Source organism: Euprymna scolopes, chromosome 42 (assembly GCF_053919585.1).
Source record: "Euprymna scolopes isolate OS-2025 chromosome 42, ASM5391958v1, whole genome shotgun sequence".
Taxonomy (NCBI): Eukaryota; Metazoa; Mollusca; class Cephalopoda; order Sepiida; family Sepiolidae; genus Euprymna; species Euprymna scolopes.
In genome coordinates this window covers 29759866-29783419 of record NC_136523.1, presented here as the reverse complement: position 1 = coordinate 29783419, position 23554 = coordinate 29759866, and the positions used below count along the sequence as shown (strand labels likewise).

General features: G+C 30.8%; 1 protein-coding gene across 1 annotated transcript in view; it reads left to right on the top strand.

Annotated features, from left to right (window-relative positions):
- Window positions 1–3487: 3487 nt before the first annotated feature.
- The window catches only part of LOC145266977 (insulin-degrading enzyme-like), a 110078-nt gene continuing 90011 nt past the window's right edge, over window positions 3488–23554 (top strand). Inside the window, exons 1-2 of the mRNA XM_080122817.1 lie at window positions 3488–3715; window positions 19649–19855. Coding sequence (XP_079978943.1) covers window positions 19690–19855 — 166 coding nt within the window. The 5' untranslated portion in view covers window positions 3488–3715; window positions 19649–19689. The remainder of the gene's footprint in view (window positions 3716–19648; window positions 19856–23554) is intronic.

The window sequence follows — 23554 nt, the reverse complement described above, 5'->3', positions numbered from 1 at the left end:
CAGATATGAGGGGAAAACAAATGAACACATATCCAAGGAAATGGCAGAAACACTAGAGGATGACCTCCAATCCGTAGTGGAATGGGGACAAAAATGGTTGGTCACATTCAATGCTGCTAAGACTAAGCTTGTTTCCTTCAATAACTACAAGAAACCTTCCCTACCACCAATTGCAATGGCCAAGAACACATTGCTTGAAAGTACTTCTTTTAAACTCCTCTGCCCAACGTTTACAGGGAATATGAACTGGAATAGATACATTGAGAGCATTGCCAAGGCTGCTGCAAGGAAGGTTGGCTCCCTCTACCGTGCTAGAAAACTACTTACGCCTGACAGTATCCTATACCTCTATAAGGCAACCATTCACCCATGTATGGAGTACTGTTGTCACATCTGGGCTGGTGCATCTGCTGCTTGTCTCTCGCTCCTTGACAGGATTCAAAAGAGAGTCACCAACCTGATAGGTCCTGAACTTCAGCCTCTGTCCCATCGACGAGATGTTGCATCCCTCTGCCTATTCTACGAATACTTTAATGGTGAATGCTCTGACGAACTGCAAACATTTGTACCTCCCCGACGTAACTACCCCCAACAAACCCGACAAGCTACTAAGTCTCATCCCTTTACAGTAGAGATCCCTAGGTGCAAGAAAGCCTTTTACTCCAATAGTTTCTTCCCCAGAACTGCGGGTCTTTGGAACTCCCTTCCGGGATTCTGCTTTCCCAACTGCAATGATATGCAGAAGTTCAAGTGTAATGTTAGCAAACATCTTTCTACTCTTCTCCCTTCATAATGACCCCGCAAATTAAGTCCCTAATAGTAGCCCTCTGCTTCAAAGTGGCACTGTTCCTTGTTTGGGGTGAAAATTGAATTAAAAAAAAAAAAAAATTTTCATCTTGACCAGCCTTCGGCGTCATATTGTACCAAAAAACTGCTTCTTGGTGCGAAATCTGGCTTCTTGATGCCACAGCTTTTATAGTGCGATGGTGCCTCTCTATAATTCTACCTGTATTGACAAATCGGGTCAGCTGCTACAAAAGCACACTGAAAGGAGATGCGGAGCTGCAGTTTGAAAAAGAAGTTGAGAGATCGATAGATGAAGGAATATTAATACTGTGGTCAGGGAAAGTTGAAGGAGTTTTGCCACTCATGGCTGTGGTCTAAGCTATTAAGAAGAAAGTTAGGCCAGTGTTGGATTTCCGTGAGCTGAACAAGTTTGTCGCTTGTCACACAAAAAACGGAATTGACGTGTGTGAAGAAGTCGTAAGGAAATGGAGAAGGATGAAGCAAACAACTAAAATTGTGGACCTGAAGTCAGCCTACCTCCAACTTCATGCGGATGAGAAATTGTGGAAATATCAATTGGTAGAGTACAAAGGTCAAGTTTATTGTCTGACCAGATTAGGATTTGGTCTGAACTCCACACCAAAGATAATGACGGCAGTTTTTTAAACATGTTTTATCAACTGTTTGCTCTTATTATAAGCTCTATCTCCTATTTGATTTTATTGAGCTTTTACATCTGGTTGAGATTACTTTATAAATATTAATTCTTTAATATTTATAATATACTTTAGCTTTACCATCTTGGATCATTTTGGTAAATGTAATTGTAATTTTTATTTTATATATATATATATATATATATATATATATATATATATATATATATATATATATATATGTATATATACATACTTCCTATGCAGAAGGTTAGATACAAGACTAAATGAAGTTTTGAAAACTAAGACATTAGGTGAAATGCACTCAGCTGATTATAAACTAACCCTTTCTCAGAGAGAAAGTAAAGTCTGGTAGAGAGAACCTCCTAGAACTGAACTGAACTATACTTCAAGCGGACAGCAGCAAAGCCATTGTCAGTATTTACTACTTTCCAACTGCAAGAAGATGTGACACAGGATCAGAAGGTGTGGAGTGCAAGCCAGTATAAAAACCTAATACATAATGGGGAAGGGACATCCTAGCCTCATAAAATCGCCTGGGCAGTTTTGTGAGTGTTCTCCATTCAGAGTATCTCACACAGTCAGCAATCAACTAATTTTTCTCAAGAGAGGGAAGATAAGGCCTGGGAAGATGGACTACTCAAGACTATACATTTTATTTGTATTATTTGGACTACTGTTTTCATTTTGAGCATTCGTTTTGCGTTTTCGGTTGATGTAATTGCCGATCTTCTTCAGGTATATCTTGTTGAATTCAGAAATCTTTCTGTTGAGCTGAAAGATCTGCATAGAATTTAGAATGGAACCTGTGCCAGTTGGCACAGTTTAATATTCAAATTTAAAATTGTTAAATACAATTTAGGCGCGCAGTGCAATTGATTGTTTCGGCGCGTTAAAAAAATGAAAAATGACACCCACGCAAATTCCGGCGTGACCTTTATATACCAAAGGTGCGTACGTAGTTGAAAGCACCCCATGTGATGTCTTCCGTCCAATGGAATTCCTCCTAGGACACATTTTAAAACTGATTTTCTAGAGCTCGTTTGGAGCCAATCAAACCAAATATAAACATGCACAAACACAAAATCTATCTGTTTAGTCTCTTAGCCTTTCGAGCATTCTTTCGTCTCTTTAAACTCTTCCGACTCATTCAACGCTTTCTCATTAGGACTTACCACGCGTGCAAACATCAATTATTTCATTTCCACTGCTCCGCGCATTAATACTCTCTTTTAACAGACGAACATTAATATTGTCTATGTTACATATTTGAACATTCAAAGAACACAAAAAAGAGACTCTCCACCTTTCATATGAACTCAAAAAAAAGAACTCTGAAATATTGAGAACTATGTTTTAACTTGTTATTATTTGTTATTTCTATTCCGGAAATAAACCTCCGTTTGTGTTGCACATAAGATTTCTTATTTTTATTTTTATTCTTTGTGGAGGAAGTCAGTTCCCAAAAAAAGGCCAGGCGACCCCCACAAACCCTTTATTTAATCTACGGGAGTAGCATGGTTTTGTTGCATCAGTTAAAACTGTGTAGAATTCCTAAGTAATTTGCAATGGTATTTTGAGTGTCGCCTGCAATAAACATTTAACCGTGTACCTTATAGCTGAATTTTATTCACTACTCCATGGGTTTTGTAGACTCAAAATACAATTGCAAATTACTTAAGATTTTTACTCAGTAATGGCGGACGATACGAGAGCATGCTACTTCCATGGATTAAATAAAGGCTACCATTCGAAATTTCGGGCAAATTCCCGAATTTGACAAAATATACTTGAAAAAGGTCGGAGACTATATTGACCGAAACGGCGAAACGTTCTACAAATATAACTCAAGGTGAGAATAATAGTCCGAATAATCAAAATAATACGAATAAGCTATCCTTATCGCAAAAACTTAGAAAAATAATACCCATGACTAATACCTCAGCTCGACAGATAAAAGCTAACGAAATAGAATAATATCTGCCATGATCATGATCATTGAGAATCGATCATATTAGTAATATAAAAGAACACGTTTTCGCAAGCCAATCAGCCGGCCTTTTTTTTAAGAGGGTGATTTTTGGTGTATCACCGATGTCGATTTGGAAACGAGTCTTACGGAAATTGCTGTATAATCTTTCTCTCTGATTAGTTTCCTCCTTTAAATTATTTTTTTCCATGAAAATTAAATAGTCTTCCTCAAATATTTAGTTTATCTACTTAATTTGAAAACAAAGAAAAGCTTTAAAGAGGTAAGTATTAATTTATTCATTTACACACACATATTTATATATATTTTTCAATAAAGATTTATGACCCTAAATGGAGATTTAAAATTAAAAAAAAAAAAAACGAAAAAAAAAAAAAAAAAGAAGAACGATGGACACAAAAGTAACCTGTTTATTTTTAACTTTGACTTATCAAAATTATATATATATTTTTATTAATTAAAAGATATTGTCTGTGGAATTAATACCTCTATGAAAATATACAAGCCAAAAATAGATTTTATAAATAAATTTGAAAAAAATCGATCAATTTGAAAAAAATTCAATTATGAAATTTATTTCAAAATATTATTTTAAGACTGGAAAAAAATGTTGAATTCGTAATTAATTTAGCATACATTTTTAAAAGTATAATTTAATTATTCATGTACACTCATAGATACAAAAAAAAAATAATTAAAAATTTTCATACAAAACATTTGTAAAAAAATCTTCCTTGAAATCTAAGTTTCTTTTAAACATATGGACTTAAATTTTAATTTGTAAAACAAGAATTGAATTTTTGTGCCCTTTTAAAGTAGTTTATTAAATGACATTTGTCTACTTTAGATGAATCCATATTAAATTTGCAATAAATAGTTTAAAAATTATCAATAAGATTTTCTACATATTTTAACTTACATTTTATGTTTCGTTGTGTTTCGATATGACTAATAATGGCATACGTTAAAGAAACAATAGCACATGCATAATACGATTGTGTGTGTATGTATTCCGTATGTATTATACAAGCTTGCCGTTAGAATTTCCTTCTTGCTGCCTGTTTCTCCGACAATATCAACATGCAGAAATTTAAATGTAATGTGAACAAATATCTTGCTTCCTAAGTTCTTGTTCTCTACTCGACACTTCTAAACCCTTACCTCTACCACAGTAGGTCTATACGTTTCACTGACAATACTGCCTTGTTGATGATGAATTGAAAAAAAAACAAAAACGTTCATTTGCTTGCCTCCCCACGAGGACAGAGAACACAAGGTTGGTTTCTGATGTACAAGGAAAACCCAGTTCCTTCACACCCAAAAGTGTTATCTCGATTGGAGCAATAACAAATGTAAAAGAAAAAAAAAACTTCCCCAATCTAGAAGGATTTCTTCAGTAACTTATCGATAACAGAAACGTGAAACGAGATGTGCAGTAAACCGGTACTAAATCTTGAACCGTTTTATTTACAAAAATAAATAAAGTACATTTTGAAAAATCAGGCGCAAGGCCATCAAAAAAGTTTTGTTCAATGAAAGTAGGTTCGGTTCAAATTCTGTAGAAGAACTGATTAAACAAATGTCTACTTTCCCCAGGTTCCATATTTCTGGAACTTCAGATGCTTCCATTAAATGTTTGGTGCTTCTACAATTTACAGACCATGCTATTTTTTTTATTTTATTTTTTTTTTAATTTTTTTTTAGATTTTTCAAGTTAAATTCATTTTTTTACGGTATCTTTATTAAATTGTGAGGCGAAAGTACAAAATGTTCAGAATTTTTTTTAGTTAAAAGAAAACAAAACTTCTTGATCAATTTACGTCAGGTTTGGAATATGACATTTTCGTTCCGTGACGAGTAGGTACATCATAAAAATTTTTCCGTATTTAATTTTTTTTTATTTTCTCAAATAAGTATAATACTGTATATAAGTAAAGTAATGTTTCGATTTTGGAAATTGGTTTAGTTAGTAGTTACAGTCACAGACTTTTTACTTTGCATGCTGGGTTTCGAGTTCTCTCTGGACTAACGCTTCGTTGCTTCGCTTTTAATAATATCCTCAGGAAAAATGTGATTCCAGTAAGTACGTGCAAAATTAATGGCTGATCCCTAAAATGTATAATTCTTTTGATCCCTCTCTTCACTTAAAAATTCACCCAAATTCAGGAAATCAACCAATTTTAATGAAATTTTCAGTATTTATTAATTAATGATCACAATATAATGAACCGATTATTTTTTTTAAATTTTAGTGAAAATGTATTATTTTGTGTAAACAAAACAAAAAAAAAACCTTTGCTAAAGTTAATGTTTTAAGTACTAAAAAAAAAAAAAAAATGACGCATGACTTTAAAAAAAAAATTTTTTTTTAATGAAAATAAAGCACCGTAATATTTTTTATTTCCAGAACAATACAAAATATCCTAAAGTCCGTGTTAATGAAATCAATGTAATGCGAAGAAAAATTAATTTCTCGAACTAATGATATTCTCATTGAATTAAGCATTTTTTATTCAATAGTTTCACCCCCCCCCCAAAAAAAAATGGCAAAAAATATTTAATGTGATTTTAATAACAATTCTCGCGAAAATTTCCAATGTAAACTTGATATTTTCCTTCTACACATGATGATATAAATATCAGTAGAATTTATTTATTTTTTTTTTTACAATCTTGAAAATAAAAAGAAATGAAAACTTGAAATCCAGGAAATAATTTTAAAGATTGTTTTTAATAAATATTAATTTCAACAAATTTGGATGGACACCAGTGTAAAAAAATAATAAATAAATAAAATTACAAAAAAAATTGTCTGTGTAATCAGTGAGTTTAATTGATTTTTTTTCACACTTTATTTTATACTAGCGGGGGTACCCGGCGTTGCCCGGGTATTTGGAGGTGTGTGTTGGTGGAGGGGGGGGTAGATTAAAACAACCCTGTTAAAAAAAAAAAAAAAAAAAAAAAACGTTGGCCGGTTGTTTGGAGGTGTAAAAAAAAAAAAAAAAAAAATAGTTTTAGTATAAAGGTAAGCTTGAACCCCGAACGTTTGATGCGGAGGTGGAAAGGAAATGGAAAAAAAAGCCCTGCGACCTAACTATCTCGACCACGGGAACAGATGAATTGATAAGTGTGTTAAGTTGACGTTTATAAACCGAAATTAGCAGGTGTCACAAAGTCAAGTTGCGGAAGCCAGTTTCTTTTTTCCCCCCTACGCAGCGATCAAACAATAAAAAAAAAAAAAAAAAACTAACGTAAGGCAAACGAACGATGAAAACAGAAAAATGAACACGTGAAAAATGGCTTAAATAAGCCTGTTTCAATATTAAAATTTAAAAAATCGGTGGGTACCCGGGTGTTTTTGGGTGTCGCTAAGAATAAGCGAAGTAAAAAAAAAAAAATTAAAAAAGCAGAAAAACGAACGTTATGTGAAAAATGGCTTAAATAACACTGGTTCAATATTTAAATTAAAAAAATCGAAAAAAAAACAAAAAAACATCTCACACCACAATTCGAACCCAAAACATTTAGATAATGAACCAAGGCCTTAACCAACTGAGCTAACGCAATGTACATGAAATTTGTTCAGTTTTTCAACTATTTAAAGTAAATCAGGTCATGACGTCATCTGACGCATGCGTAGAATCAATCATTGTCACGAGAGGACCGTTTTTGTTCTCCCCCCCCCCCCCGGTCGAAAATTGTCAATTTTGGGGTGAAAAAGTTAACGTTGTTGGCCAATTTTTCGATATTTTTCGAGCAAAGGATGGAACTTCAATGTGATACCGAGTTTATGAATTTTCGTCGCGTGTGTTGAAAGTCTTTAGCAGACATCCAAACATACACACACACATACATACATACATTTTCGCTTTTATATATATAGATAGATGCACTTTTACTTTTGTTTAAAAAGGATTAATTTCATTTATCATCACAACACATTTAAGAATAGTCTTGATGTAAAAAGTAACTAAATATTCTAATTAAACAATTCTATTTTATTACAACAAAATAGGATTACCTAAATTAATGAATACTTTTATAATCTTCAAAAATACAGAAATTAAGGTATAATAATGTTTCCATTCCTAATTTCCACCAATCTTTATCTGTGCTTCTCTTAGAACTACACACTTGTGGAACGGAACTCTCTTCCGTTTACCTGCTTTCCAGCTAACTACAATATGGCCATCTTCAAGTTTAATATAAGCAAGTTCTTGATGAACTTTTCCCCTTAAATAAGCCAATTTACCAAATTTACACTTCTAATGATTACGATGATATTGTCTTTTTGACCAATGTACACTCTTTAACCCTTATCCTCGAGTGGCATCTGAACCTTGACAAGTGGTAATTCCTTCGTAAAAATAAAATAAATAAAATAAACTTGACATTTTGACATTTTGGACTTCCATAGAATTTATGTACAACACTTTGTTATTTTGATTGTGTGAAGCTGGAGGAATTTAACATTACATTTAATACCGGCCAACGTCATGTACATCTTCATCCTGAAAAAAAAAATGAAAAAATTGAGACTTGGAATTACTAGCAGTGTCAGAAATCGTCAGTAAAAAATCGCGGTAAAAACTGGAATATTTAGACTTACTGTCTTTCGAAGTTTATAACTTCTTGAAAAATGTAATTTAAACCCTAATTTTTTTTAAAATTAAAGTAGCAAAGACCAAAATTTAAAATAACCGGTTTAATAGCTAATTATGCAATATTTGTCTTTTTAAATCGGTTTTCCTTAAAATATTAAAAAAAACGAAATTTTACTTCCTTCGATTATAAAAGATATATATAAATTCCAAAAAATTACTTACCTATAAAAACTAGTATTTGATGAGTAGTTCAGTTGTTCATTGTTAAGAATTTATCCATATTTATACTTATATTCCATGTCCTTTTTTAATAAAATACTTTTTTAAACAAGGATTAAAAACAAACACGAACTCACATTTTTTTTTTTTTTTTAACTGTTCAAATAAAGGGAGACAAGTTTGATTTTATTCGCCTTTATATTCAGGTGCCTTGAAGGGAAATAATTTTTTTTTTTTTTTTTTTTTTCATACTGTAAACCAAATTTAATATTTTGGTCCTCCGTACTTAAAAACCGAACATATTCACTTACAAGTTTTTATTATTAACCAAAAACCCAGTTGACCGATTTTTTTTATTTTTTATTCTCTTTATGAAATACATGAGTTTTTGATTGATATTTAATACTTCTTTATCGACTGAATTTTTTGTTTTTTTTATATCTAAAAAAGAAAACATTGAATGAAATAGAAAAATTGTTGTAAGCATCCCATATTTACTTGACATTCTAAGCATAACATAAGCTTCCACTTAAAAATAAAATTCAACGTATTTAAAAAAAGAAAAAAAAAAAAAAGGTTGACCTTTGGACTTTACAGGTAAATTTCCAAAAAAACTATTCTTTTTGTTTTGAATTAGAATATTTTATTTATTGATCTTTTATCTTCAATTTGTGATTTATAAAACTTTGGTACATAAATTATTAAAATTTTAATAGACATTTCAAAATGGGGGGGGGTGAATTTAAAAAAATGAACGTTTGTCCAAAATATTATATTTGGTTTATTGGAAAGAGCATAAAATTTCGCATTGACCCTGAAAATATCGTAAAAATTGAACCAATAGAAAAATTTTGATAGATTTTTAAAGTTTAAAAATTGAAAAATATTTAACTCGTAAAATTCAATTGATTTCATTACGTAAAAAAAATGGCTGCATGAAGGCATGCTGGCACTTTGTAAACACTGTTTTTAAAAAAATAAAATGTAACATTTCTATTATTTTTTAAACAACTTTAATAAAGAAAATAAACAACCCACTTTAAAAAGAGAAATTACGAGTTTTTTATATTTTATTTGCAGTTTTGTGTGAGAGGTGTCAAAAATTCCCTCAAAATTCTGATACACCTACAGAATCACTAAGAAAAAACAAAAGGGAAACAAACAGAAGTTGCATCCCACCCGCCGTATTCTCTTTAATTATTAATAAATAATTGTTTTTGCTTATTTTTTCCAATAAATTCTTGGTTTAATCAGTGATTTTAATTGAGTTTTTCTACATTTAAAGTGCACTTTTACTTTATTTTAAAAAAGGATTAATTTCATTTATCATTACAACACGTTTAAGAATAGTCATTATGTAAAAAAGTAACTAAATATTCTAATTAAATGAACATTTCTATTTTATTACAACAAAATAGGATTACCTAAATGAATATTTTTATAATCTTCAAAAATGCAGAAATCAATGTATAATAAATGTTTCACTTCCTCTATAAATTTTGAAATAAAATTGACTTTTCAACATTTTGGGCTTCCATAGAACTTATGCACGACACGTTGTTGTTTTGATTGTGTGGAGCCCGATCTATTTCTAAACTCTCATTTTTGAGACTAATTAAGCAATTTTTTTGTAATAACTGCGTTTTTTTTTAATTTTTTTTTTTAATTCAATATCTTAAGACTTTACTAATTATCTTTGAAATGTCTCAGAAAACTAATATTTATTTTTCAAGAGATTTTTACAATGAATTTATTTAACTTTGAAATTTAGCTGATCTTGGAGTTTTCAAAGCTACCGTAAGAACATTTTTCATTATCACATTTTTTTTTCTCTCCTGTAAAAATATATTTTTTCTATTTAGAAATTAACTTTAGACTTTAATCTTTCAAACACAATTAAAAGTAATTGGAAACTTACAACAAAAAAAATTATTAATAAGCTGGCTTTCAAAACCATTGGCCCTATCAGTTTCCACCATAAATTGCATGTAATGATTCCAGGTAATGATAAAAATCGAGGGTGCAACAGTTTCTTCAAAAGTTTGATTAGAATTGGTGTATAGTCAATAATATATTTTAAAAGATTATGACACTAGAAAAGTTTTGGAGTTAAAATCAATGTATTATGTAGTAATAGGTAACAATGTTTTCATATTTTTTTTGTCTTAGGCGATACACACGCACACACACACACACATGGTGGCAGCCACTGACTCCATTTTGTGAAAATCACGACTTTTGAAGCACATTTACACACTTCAAACATATTTTCTTCCAAATAACTGCGTAATATTAACATAGATTAACTTAAAATGGTTCTTCATTTAATAATATTGAAAAAAATAAAAATAAAAAAACATTTCTCTGCTCCACCACCGGCTGAGGATGTGACACAAGATTGGAAGTTGAGGATTGAAAATTCAGCAAATAAGAGGTGTGTGCAATCTGATCGTCCAAAAGATGTCTGAACAGACCCGTAAGAAACCCAAGTGATTAGCAATAAACTATCCCCATTTTAAAAAGAAAAGGTAAAGTCTGAGAATGTGGAACTCTTGGAACTTCACAGGACCACTATATGAAGTACATGACAATAAAATTTTTCAAGAGAAAAAAAACCCAACAAAAAAGCATTTAAAATATGCTTCTATTAAACAGGATCTTTATTGATGCAAATGTATGATTGTTTCCAATTGTGACTTGAGCAACAGATCGAAAATTGCTGAATCAGTTTATGATTTGAAAACCATGAAAAATAATTGTACAAAAAGGCAGACGAAATTAAGCATGCAAAAACAATATTCGTTTATCTACAGAAATTGAATCGAACTACTTTTCTATTTTTCTGTTAATCTTAACTCAACCGTAACTTAAGTTTTAGCTTTAGTTTGGTAGTTCAGTAAATTCTGTAAAAGCACCACAAAATCAAAAGGGTTAGTTAGAAGAAAAAAATAGTTAAACACAACAGAAAACTCTGCAACGCTTTTTATGCCCACTTCTGACTGCTATTATTCACAACCAATTACAATAAAAAATTTACCTCAAATATGTCAATCAAATTAATCACAATCATCAAAAGAGAAAAAGAATAATCTGCCTTCAATATTAAAAAAATATATAAAAGTCGATGCTTGTTTTTATATATCTCCTCTTGATCATTGACTAAATTTACAATATTTTTACTTTTCAATGTATTTTTATTTAATTACTTTTCAAAATAGAATTAACGTTGACGGATTTTCCCCACTTTAAAAATCTTTTGTCTAACTCTGCTGCTGATTTAAATGTTTTTATTTTTACATTTATTTTTTTTTTTACTTTTCAAGATAGAATTAATATTAATTTCTCATATCTGTTCTGATCATATATTTGATTTGGTACTGATGTTTTTGAGTAATCCCAAATTTCTGGTCTATGAAAATTTTAAGTAAGGTGATATTTTATTTTTATTGTTTTTGCTTTTGTGGTGTAAACTAAAAAAGTATCCCGATCTAAAATTTCTACATGCTATTTCATCAATTTTTTTTAGAATACATTATAACTACGTTTTTGATACATTTATTGAGTGGGAAAAATCGTTTTCATCCATTGAAACATACTATTTTTGGATAGTGTTTTCAAGTTAAAGTCAATTTTTATGTTATCTTTCATTTATTAAATTGTTAGATGAAAGTACAGAATAGTTAATATTAAGAATGGTTTTCTAAATAATAATGTTATTATTTCAATACTGTCCATAAACTGCATAACGGTGTAGAGTCATAGTAATAATCACTCATGGCGTGTGCCAACTGTAGAGGAGCACTTACTTGAACATGGAAAACTAACACAAATGCAAATTTAAACTCTGTCAAGATTCGAGGTGGCAGCATAAAAAGAGGCATTTTAATTTTTTTTAATGTTATTTTGTTTGTGTGCGTTCGTTGTTAGCTGGGAAGAAGTTTTAGTTTGGCAGTTCAGTAAAATTCTGTAAAAGCACCACAAAATCAAAAGGGTTAGTTAGAGTTAGGTTATTCTCTCTCAAAAAAAAAAACTAACAACAAAAAATAGTTAAACACAAAAGAAAACTCTGCGTGCGTTCGTTGTTAGTTGGGAAGAAGACTAAGAAAAGGATTACTATAGCTTGGATGAATATAAGAGCGAGTTGTGGAAGAGGAAAACCTTTTGTGCTGGCCAAGTACTATGCTGAGAATTGATGCAGTGAACTGAGAGTTAAGAGGAATTAGTGAGAAAGAGTTCTGACTCTTTATTTCTGCTTTCAAGCTATTTCAGCCATTATTATAGTGAAATTACGAATCAGCAGTGATATGGTGAAACCATTTATTGGCAAGGGAGATATGGTAGCTTGACTGAAAAATTTGAGGTTAGTAGCAAGACTTCAGAAGGTGAATGATGTGGTGAACCTATACACATTGTAACTGGAGAGGGAGGCTTTGGTCCTCTTCTCGAGATGAACAAGAGTGACCACCTCGACATTGAGAAGATAGGGACTTGGTTAAAAGAGGCATTCATGGATGGTGCTTTCACACCCTATAGGAATTAACCGTCGGCTTAGATATGTGGAATATTGCTATCCTGGAAAACGCTGGATGGCCTAATTGAAGCAAAAGTTATCAATGTTTATTTAATAGAAAATATTTCGATAACAAAAAGGAATTCATTAAAAAAATGTTTCGGTAGCAAGAATATATGGAAGGACATATTTACAGTTAGATATTTATAATGAAAGATTTAGGAATTTTAGTTCATAACAAATCGAACATCAGAGAATCAAAGTACCAAAAAAGGTTTTTTTATATATTCACAGGACAGACCAGACAGTTAAGTTAGTCTGTTAGTTAGAGATGCAGAGTTGTGAGCCATCCACAAGAGGAGGTTGGCATTGCCAGTTAGGAAGCGTTTGGCGAAGATATAATAACAAAAAAAAACAAAAAAACAGATGTGCACTCCGAGAAACAGATTAAGTCATAGAATAAATGTTATGTGTAAAATATAATTGTCATTACGAGTTTCTTCAGAAGAAAATTATTTCCACTTTCAGGAGCACGTCGAAGAACTATTTGTTAAAAACTTGTCTCTTTGTCTGATGTTGACACAAAGATATTCATCTTTTTGTAAACAAATGTCCATTAACTGTTATGTATTGTTCCATTATGAAAATATATTGAATGTATATACACCTACAAATTATATAGACTAGATGCCACAGAACTGCATACGTTATATAGACCATATACTGTTATAAATATACACAACACTGCTAGATGATCACACTTACTGACATGTACATACACTCATAACTCTAGACAGACACACATGTATAAATATACATACTGAGGGAGATGACTGGTCACCTTCTCCACAAACAAAAGTGACTATGTGAAGATCGATGGTCTGGTAGTGCATGGTAAACCACCGGGGTTTGATGTGTTGTTAGGGATCGATGTGTTAAAAGCATTGGGAGGCAGGTGCAGTACAGATCAGCGGCAGAAAAATCTCCATGTGTGTGGCCATCTCCATCAGTGAACCTGCTTTTACTGGTACATTTGAACATAGGAGATGGATATTGATTACTGCAATGGGACAATGACTGCACACTTAAAGGACTGCCCAATGGAGTGCCTGAATAGTGAGTAACTGTGGAAATCTGACCAGAGTATGATCAGGAACTCTGGGCATGAATGAGCAAGGGTTGACTTATGCCATACCTAAAAGAAAGATACAGACCTCCCAATAGGTTAATTCCGTTAATAGCCGTGATACAGTAGAATGAGGCAAAGGTGCAGCCAGTGATGGACTGTCGCGAACTTAACCATCATGGGGACACATTCACACTAACACTCAAATCTGGAGCCATTTTGATACAAAAATAATATGAATGCAAATTTTGGCACTGTCAGGATTCAAGGTGGCAGCATAAAATAACATTTTGTTCAACAAGCAACTCTTTTTGGACATTATCTCATTCGTGTTAGTTCATTGTCCGTTAGTAAGAAGATGAAGAAAAGTACTACTACTGCTTGGGTGTATGAGTTATGAAAGAGAAAGCCTTTTGTACCGGCCAAGTACAATGCTGAGAGTTGGTGTAGCGAATCGGGAGTTAAGAGGAGTTCCAACCCTTTTTTTCTGCTTTTGCTGCAGAAGTACCAAATGTAATTTCATTAAAGAAAAATGTACACTTTCTCCTCCCTTAACTGTAATTTTGCATATGTAAGTTATACTTTTGCAGTTTACAGACCATGCTGAAATAAAATTATTTAGAATTACATTAATAAACAAAATATATTGTAAAAATTGAGTATGATTTAAAAATACAATGTTTTTATTGAATAGGCATCTAAGAGATATATTAACAGAGAAAACCAAATCCATTTTCACTGCTTCTAAATTTTAATGAAATATACGAATGGCACTTGCTTTTCTCTAACTTTTGAAGTAAAATGATTAATTTCCAACTGTAATGCTTTTCACAATTTATATTTTGAAATTGTTGTTACCAAATGATATTTCTATTCAGTTAGAAAAATATCTAATAAAGTAAAGTGAATTTTATCCTGTTCAAGTTTCCAAAATTAGTACAAGTGGAGTCACATGAATGAGATACGTATCTTGAGATACTTGTTTTGTCTACTTAACATTCATAGTATTTACAATATTATCTATTAGTAGTAATAGATAATATCAACCAAAAATAATGAATAGTTCAAGGTTGCACATGAAATTTCTTGAGTTAGTCAACTTTCTCAGGCAATGCTGAGACAAGGGCCAGCTAGTATTTTTTTAATTTTTTTTTTTTTTTTCAGAGTATTTGATTTTAAATTATTTAGGTAACTGAAATAAGAATTAACTTTCAGTTTGTGGCTCTTATTGTATTTTCTGATCCCAAAGTAACCATAACTCTCGACTAATGAGTTAATTCAGTAGTGCTCTACAGAGCGTTATCTTCATTCTTAAACTTGTTACGAAACTAATTTACCCTTTTAAAATTTATTTTTCATATTGTCGTCCAGGACTTAAGGTGAGTGCTTCGGTTAAGTGATTTCTGAAGCACTGGAAATAGCCAAATCAGTTTTGGATTTTAAAACTTAAAAAAAAAAACAATGGTAAAAAGATAGATGACACTAATGCATATGAATACAAAGCTAAGTTTGATTGGTGGGAGGTGATATATCATTAAAAAATCTTCCTATAAAAAATAATAAAGTTTAATCACATACTGATTTTTAAGAAAAAATTATTAACGCAGGTTGATTGAGCTTTTTCTTTTTTTTAACTTTTATAATGACTGTTTCATTTGGAAGTGAATGTCTTCAATATAGCCAAGAATTATTCTTTTCTGAAAACAGTGTGAAGCATTTGTATCAATAGGGGTCCTGCTCTTCAGAATAACAAACATTTTTTAGTGAGGCGGGGTAATTGACTATTATGTCAGGGAAAAAAAGTTTTTTCATTAAATGCCAATACTAACTGAATGGTCTTCTGTTATAGAAGTAAATACCCTTCATTAACTCTAATCCTAAGTTTGGATTAGCAATATGAGGGGGAAAAAAACCCAGCAAACCCAGAAAACAGCAATTCTTCCCCCTTTTGTCAGAAACATAGCTCATGAAATGTGAGGACTAAAGGTCAAAATAACCTCATGATTCTCGCTTTCCTCTCATGCAGCATTGCATTTTTGGTATAATTCTGATCAATAGTTTTTAATCCATACGCCCTATTGCTGTGAGTAGTAGTGTGACTAGTATTATCATCTTGACCCTCGTCTGACAGCTGGTATCTTACGATTACATCATACCAGATTTGGTGAAATTTAACAATTGATCATGAGTATTTATTATCAGTATTAGTATCGGACCCCCCTCCCTTTACCCCAACCTCTCCAATGATATATTTGGCTTGCCAAGAGTTCTATATGCCAAATTTGCAATTCGGGTCAATAGTTCTGGAGTTTAAGTGACCGATTAAAACAGAACAGAATTTCTTAATTATTATAACTAGCAGATGTGTACTTCCTCCAGATGCATATTTTTGCTAACGGACATATATCCCCACTCTCCGAGTTACGGTGGAAAAAAAAAAACCCCTATTTTTTTTCTTTTTAATTTTCCAAATTTTCTGTTTAATTATTATAGATAAATTTTATGATTTACAATTGCCAACTGTCACCTGTTGTCTTGCAGTCTGATTGGCTAAAAAAAGAAAAAAAAATTTTTCTTTTAGGTTTCTAATATACAATAATATTGTTTTTTTTTTTTTTGTTTTGTTTTTTTCCAAACGTAACTCAATTCCAAAACTAAAGAAAATAATATTGATTCATTCAGATTTATATAGAGATAAACAATGACTACATATAATTGTAACTCCATCCTTTTATATAAATATAATAATAGTGACAGAAATGGTATCAACCCCATTTCTTTCTTCTCTCTCTTTCTCTGCTTTCTTTTGTATCACTTAAAGAGAGTAAAAAGTTGACCATGGATTTACTTTCAGCAACTTTATAATTTTTGCCTTATAATTCTTTTGTCCTTTAATTCTCACATTCAACCATGAATGATGATTCTGAGAAAGGAGGAAGAAAACTTTTCTTTTTTTTTTTTTTTTTTTTTTTTAGAATAGGTGAATACAAAGATCTGGGATAATATTTTGTTGGAGTACAAATTCTCAGTCAAAACCATTTTTTCATAAATCTAGTTTCTATTTTTCTATTTCAACTACAATACAAAATTCATGTGGCGACATGTATCACATGATTCAGCATGATTAAATCTTGAGCCTCAATATAACAACTTAGGAGATTGACAGATAAGCAATGCAATTTACATACATGTGATGATTGAATTAAATACCTGGACCTTCAACTTTGAGTGTCTAAAAACAAAAATTCTGCCAAATAAATTAAGCAGTGAGTGGAGTGACAATATTAATGACAGTACTGGAAACGGGTTATCTTTATCAGTTTAACTTCCATTGTACCTATTTACAATGCCTCCCCACAGGACAGAGTTAGACACCAGGGTCGTTTTTTAATGTGGAGAAAGAAAAAAAATTCATAAAACCATTAGACAAGATCTTGTTTATCTGTACATTTCTATCTGTAACTTTAATATTTACACATTGAATTACTTTTTTATTATTTATGGGAATATCTTTTATTTACAAAAAAGGAAGGTTTTGCTAAAAGTTAAGAGATGTGTCTTTTGCTAAAAGTTAAAAGATGTGTCTTGTTTGATTTTAGGCTAGGATCACAGTGTATTATCTGTCCCGTCAGTTAAGAAATCAACTTTTCTTTCCTTTCACAGAGAACAGCCTTTGCTAGGTGATTTTGTTAAATGACCGATCAACCTCCAGGGCATATTAACAAAAACGGTCCTCTCGTGACAATGACCGATTCTACGCATGCGTCAGATGACGTCGTGACCTGATTTACTTTAAATAGTTGAAAAATCGAACAAATTTCATGTACATCGCATTAGCTCAGTTGGTTAAGACCTTGGTTCATTATCTAAACGTTTTGGGTTCGAATCGTGGTGTGAGATTTTTTTTTTCTATTTTTTAAATTTAAATATTGAACCAGTGTTATTTAAGCCATTTTTCACGTAACGTTCGTTTTTCTGTTTTTTTTTTTTTGTTTTTTTTTTCTACTTCGCTTATTCTTAGCGACACCCAAAAACACCCAGGTACTCACCGATTTTTTAAATTTTAATATTGAAACAGGCTTATTTAAGCCATTTTTCACGTGTTCGTTTTTCTGTTTTCATCGTTCGTTTGCCTTACGTTAGTTTTGTGTTTGTTTGTTTTTTATTGTTTGATCGCCACGTAGCAGGGAAAACAGAAACTGGCTTCTGCAACTTGACGTTGTCACACCTGCTAATTTCGGTTTATAAATGTCAACTTAACACACTTATCAATTCATCTGTTCCCGTGGTCGAGATAGTTAGATCGCAGGGTTTTTTTTTTTCCATTTCCTTTCCACCTCCGCATCAAATGTTCGGGGTTCAAGCCTACCTTTATACTAAAACTATTTTTTTCTTTTACACCTCCAAACAACAGGCCAACGATTTTTTTTTTTTTTTTTTTTTAACAGGGTTGTTTTAAACTACCCCCCCCCTCCAACACACACCTCCAAACACCCGGGCAACGCTAGTTCCTATATAAAAGATGTTAACGATTTTATATAGATTGCTGAATGTGATTATCTTATGTCTCTTAAGAATCATTTAGATTAGCCAACCTTTGTAAACATAAATGCTTAGGTTTCCAGCCTCTTTTTCTCATTTTCCCTAATATGATTGATGTCTGTTTACAATTGACTGCATTATGACTGTTGCAAGCAAAACCTAAGACTGAAACGGAAAGAACCAGGAATTGTTTCAGCTGAAGCATGTTAACCTGTTAACAGAACACTTCTTGACATAAGTTTTATAAATACAAAAGTTTTATAAAAAAGGAGTAGGCACAGTACACAATTTTTGTGTAAATTTAAATAATTATTTTTGAATAGATACATGTTTTATAAAGAAAAATTCAATCGATCAACTTGCTCTAAATTGGAAGGAATGGAGAAAAATAAGTCACGTGGGTTTGCAATCTGCACCAAGCGGAAACTGTGATGTATGATGAAAGAAAACATAAATATTACATTTTTTTTTTTTTTTTTTTTTTTAACTAAGTGAACATTTTTCTTTTTAATCTGCAAAGGAAAGTAAGTTTAAAGTGTGTATGACATTGAAAGCAAATTATTTTTACTTAAAAACAAAATTTCTGTTTTTGAATTTTTGAGATGAGGATTAATTATTTGTATTTAGATTATTCAGAATACTGTTCTCATCTTGAATGTTATTCTCACAATGTTTTGGTTGATGGTGTAACGGATGAAATATTAGGTAAAAGTGACACTCTTCTCCAGGTTGAAAGTTCAATCTCCAGTGCGGATGATACTAAGAAATATAATAGCGAATTAAAACTGACTGAGCAAGTGCATGCTATCCCTCTGGATTAAATAATGGGCTCCATTTGAAATTACATTTTTATTCCCAAGTTAAACAGGATACACCTAAAGAAGGTTAGAGGTTACAGTGGCAAAAACGTGAGAATAATACTCAAGATGAACACAATAGTCTGAATAATCCAAATAATACAAAATTTGTTCTTTTTGCAAATGAAAATATGTGAATACATTTATCGTAATTACTTACTCTCTTATGCAAATACTAAGTAGTATATTTTTTTCCACAAAATTTAAGGCATTTTTTTCTATACTAGCTATAAAATAGTAAAAGTAAGGTAAATGTGATAATATCCATGTACTGTACCAATCAACAGATATAAATTAGTTAGTCTGTAAAAACCTTTCTTAAATTTTTTTTCTACAGGTATTTTTCTCATAAAGTCTTCAAAAAGTCTTTGGAGCAATATGGTGTCGAGCACATTTAAAGCCAGGTTTGAAGATGAAGAATTCAAAAAGTCTGATGGTGACAAAAGGTGTTATCGTGGTCTTGAACTGGATAACGGCATGAAAGTACTGTTGATTAGTGATCCAGAAACGGATAAATCTGCTGCTTCACTTGATGTTCATATTGGTAAGTGTTTCAGATTCTCAAAGTATCATTGGGTTAACATTTGTTTTACATATTGCTATATACTGGACACCTATTATAAATAAACCTTCAAACTAATCCATCTGTCGCAGGTTTTTGTGCCTCTTTCATCTCTCTAACAACTCAGCATATTTTGGCATTGTTAAGTATAATTATTGGTAAATTAAGGGAGGATAACTAGTAGTGGTGGGATGATTAATCGGAATCGTGAGAATTGTGTATTGGGGGGGGGTATCGGAATTGGAACTCCATCATTAAAAAATACCTTAGGTTTACGATTCTTTCATTACGATTTTCTTATATTTTTAAGTTGAACTGTTTGTTTGAAGTGAGATTAATGCTCTCAAGAATTTATGATAAAAACATCATAGAACTTTTCATAACATATTTAATATGATGTACAAGAATTTTATTAACTACTTTAAAGGTAATTTTTATTTATCTTAATGAGTTTGTAAATTTTTTTCTTTCTTAATTCTTTGAATTAACTTAAAAAAAAAAACAGGAAAAGCATTTTAAAATAGTAAAAACACTAAAGCTTTTTTTGTTTTGGAAAGTGATTTCAGGCGCCCCTATTATCCCAAAGAACCAGCTATGTAAACACTTTGCAATATTTTTTAATAATTATTTAAAAAAATATTCTTTATAATCAATTTTTATTTAAAATGAAGAAATTGTTTTCTAAAATATTTTGTTTATATATATGTTTACATTTTGTTTGTAAGTAAAATTAAGAAATTAATTTTAAAACTATTGTTTATATCTATCTTCATTCAAAAGGGTTACTTTTCGGTAGCTTCACCGGTTGTTAACTTAAATTTTCCAAACGTCAGAATGAGGCTTGTCTGCGGGACCTACTTATCTAAGCTTCACCGATTTTTGTTATGATTTTATCTTTTTTTTTTGCCGGAGTTTATGTAATTCTTAACAGGAAAATTGGTGAAAGTCAAAATAGAATCCGCGCTGTTTTTAAATATTATTTTCAAATTTAATTAAAACCCTTTACTTATTATTGTTTTTGTATTCTTTATTATTTTTATTTATTTATTTATTGTTAGATTTAACAAACAAACAAAATGAAAATAAAATAAACAAAAAAATTTGTGCTTATGAACTTATGCTACCGTTATTTTTTATTTTTATTATTTTCTAATTGTTTATTTAAGGAAAATTGGTGAAAGTCAAGATTAGCACTTGTGGCGATTAAACAAAAATAAACAAAAAGCTTCAGTGTGTATGTACCTCTCATGGAATGTCGTAGCTTGAAACACAGTGAAATGTTATTTGGTGCTAGTGCACTTATTGATCCATGCTATTTTTAAATAGTACTTTCAAGTTTAATTATAGTTTTATGATACCTGTTCTTATTAAATTGTTAGGTGAAAGTACCCGCACTATTTTTAAATAGTATTTTCAAGTTTAATTAAAGTTTTACGATACCTGTTTTTATTAAATTGTTATATGAAAGTACAGAATAGGTACACAACACCATCCCATCCCCATGTTAAAAATGGCTTTCTAAATAATGTCATTATTTCAGCATGGCTCAATAAGTGCATGAGTACCTTTTTATTTTCTTGAATAAAATAAAAACTACTCGATGAGAACACTACTGTTTTTGTTTTAATAATTATTTTTTATTCAAAAATAAAAATTTCAATTGTTCAAAACATGTTTTTTTTCCCCAAAACTTATTGGGATTTTTTTTAATTACCATATTTTTCATGAACATGCTCTAAAAATGTTTCAAAATTATCTAATATTTTTTCACTTTTCATGTTATAAGCCCCTCTATACATGGCCTCATCGACATGAGACCATTTAATTTCTCCTACTGATCCCTATTTGTATTTCAGCCTTCTTTTAATACGAGACCAGTAGGCTTCAATATTGTTGGTGCAAACACCAGTAAGCACATTTTTAAATAAAAAATAATGCAGGTATCGTAAAACTTTAGTTAAACTTGAAAATAATATTTAAAAATAGTGCGGATTCCATTTTGATTTTCACCAATTTTCCTGTTAATAATTATATAAACTCCACCAAAAAGAAAAATATCCATACCCCCCCCTCCAAAAAAAAACAGGTAAAATCATAACAAAAATTATGTGCAAATTTCAAGCCAAAATAAATAATAAAAAACTAGGTCACATGCAAAGATTCTTTCCTTGTAAAAATAACTTCTCCCTCAGTCGAACAACGTACAACATCAGCGCCGATGCGTATTTCGCTACAAAGGTAGCATTCGTATATGTTTGCCCTTTTTCTTTATATTTTTTAATATATAAAATAACTCCTTAAATTGATTGTTATTAATTTCATGGTTAAAATATTTGTTTTGACTTATCTTCAATGAAACAAATTTTACGAAAAAAAATCAAATCATTTTCGAAATTTCCTTAATTATATTTCCACTTTTTCGCTATACCAAATTTTTCCACTACACAAACTTTCTATTATATAATGGTATATTTCAAAACAACAATTCCACAGGAATCAGAATCGGAATCGTACTTGGTATCAGAATCGTTAATCAACATTTTCCTGGAATTGGAATCGGAAAAGTTTAGGAATCGTCCCAACACTAATAACTTGTTTGCAAAAAAAAATGTAAGACACTGGATGCGAATGAGAATTCAAATGTGGCGAAAATATGTACAGATAGCAAAGTTTTTCAGGTTGTTCAGAAATTTTGTCCTCAACCCTCACTGACCAGGTTCCATTTCCATAAATCACACTTCATACACATGCCTGATAAACTCTTTCCTTGGTCAACATTCCTTGACCATGTTGATTGGAGCAAAATGTAGTATTTGTACCTGATCTTCTGATAGTACACGGTTTTCAATCAGTGAAGAAATTCTTCTAGACTAAAACAATTTTTATTTTTATTCCAATCTAGTATGTCTTTTTGAGAGCTTGTGTTTCCCCTTATTAATATATTTATATATAAGAAAAAATATTATATATATCCTAGTATTATTTACTTGGCATTGTGGAGATATTTTGCTAGTGGGAAGATTTCTTAGGAAATATAATTGTGGTTAATTATAAAAATAAATTGTAAATATTCTCGGCTTTCATCTAACAAATTTGTGGTTAAAGTCGTCATGCTTCAGTACTGTACTTACACATGCTGTAGTCCAAGCTCACAACTAGCAAAATCAGTCACCTATGAAAATAGGTCTTTTATTCAAGATGATACTGTCTTATTTGCATGCGAGTAACGAGAATTTGTGTTATTTCGTGAAACTCACCAGCATATAACTAAACATGGATGAAATTGTTATTTTTTTTTTTATTTTACCTGTAACTGGACCTTACACGTTACACAAAATGAGAAGTTTGTACCAATTTTTAATTATTTACTATGAGTGGCAACAAGGCATTTTATCACAATTTAAAATATTGTCATGTCTATAATTTTATCCTTGAAAAAAGTTAAAAATAAATAAAATTTCCAATAAGATCCAATAATAAAAAAAAGAAAAAAAGAAAACTGTCCGAGTGGTGATAAAATTACTTTTGATGCTGTATTTCTTAATATTTCTATAAAATTGCTTTAACGAATCCAAACAAATTCCTTTTTTTATTTCATTGTAAATCTTAAAAATATCATTAAAAACAACTTTAAATGTTTAAACCTTTTTAAATACATTCTTCACTAAGGTATTCTTTGTT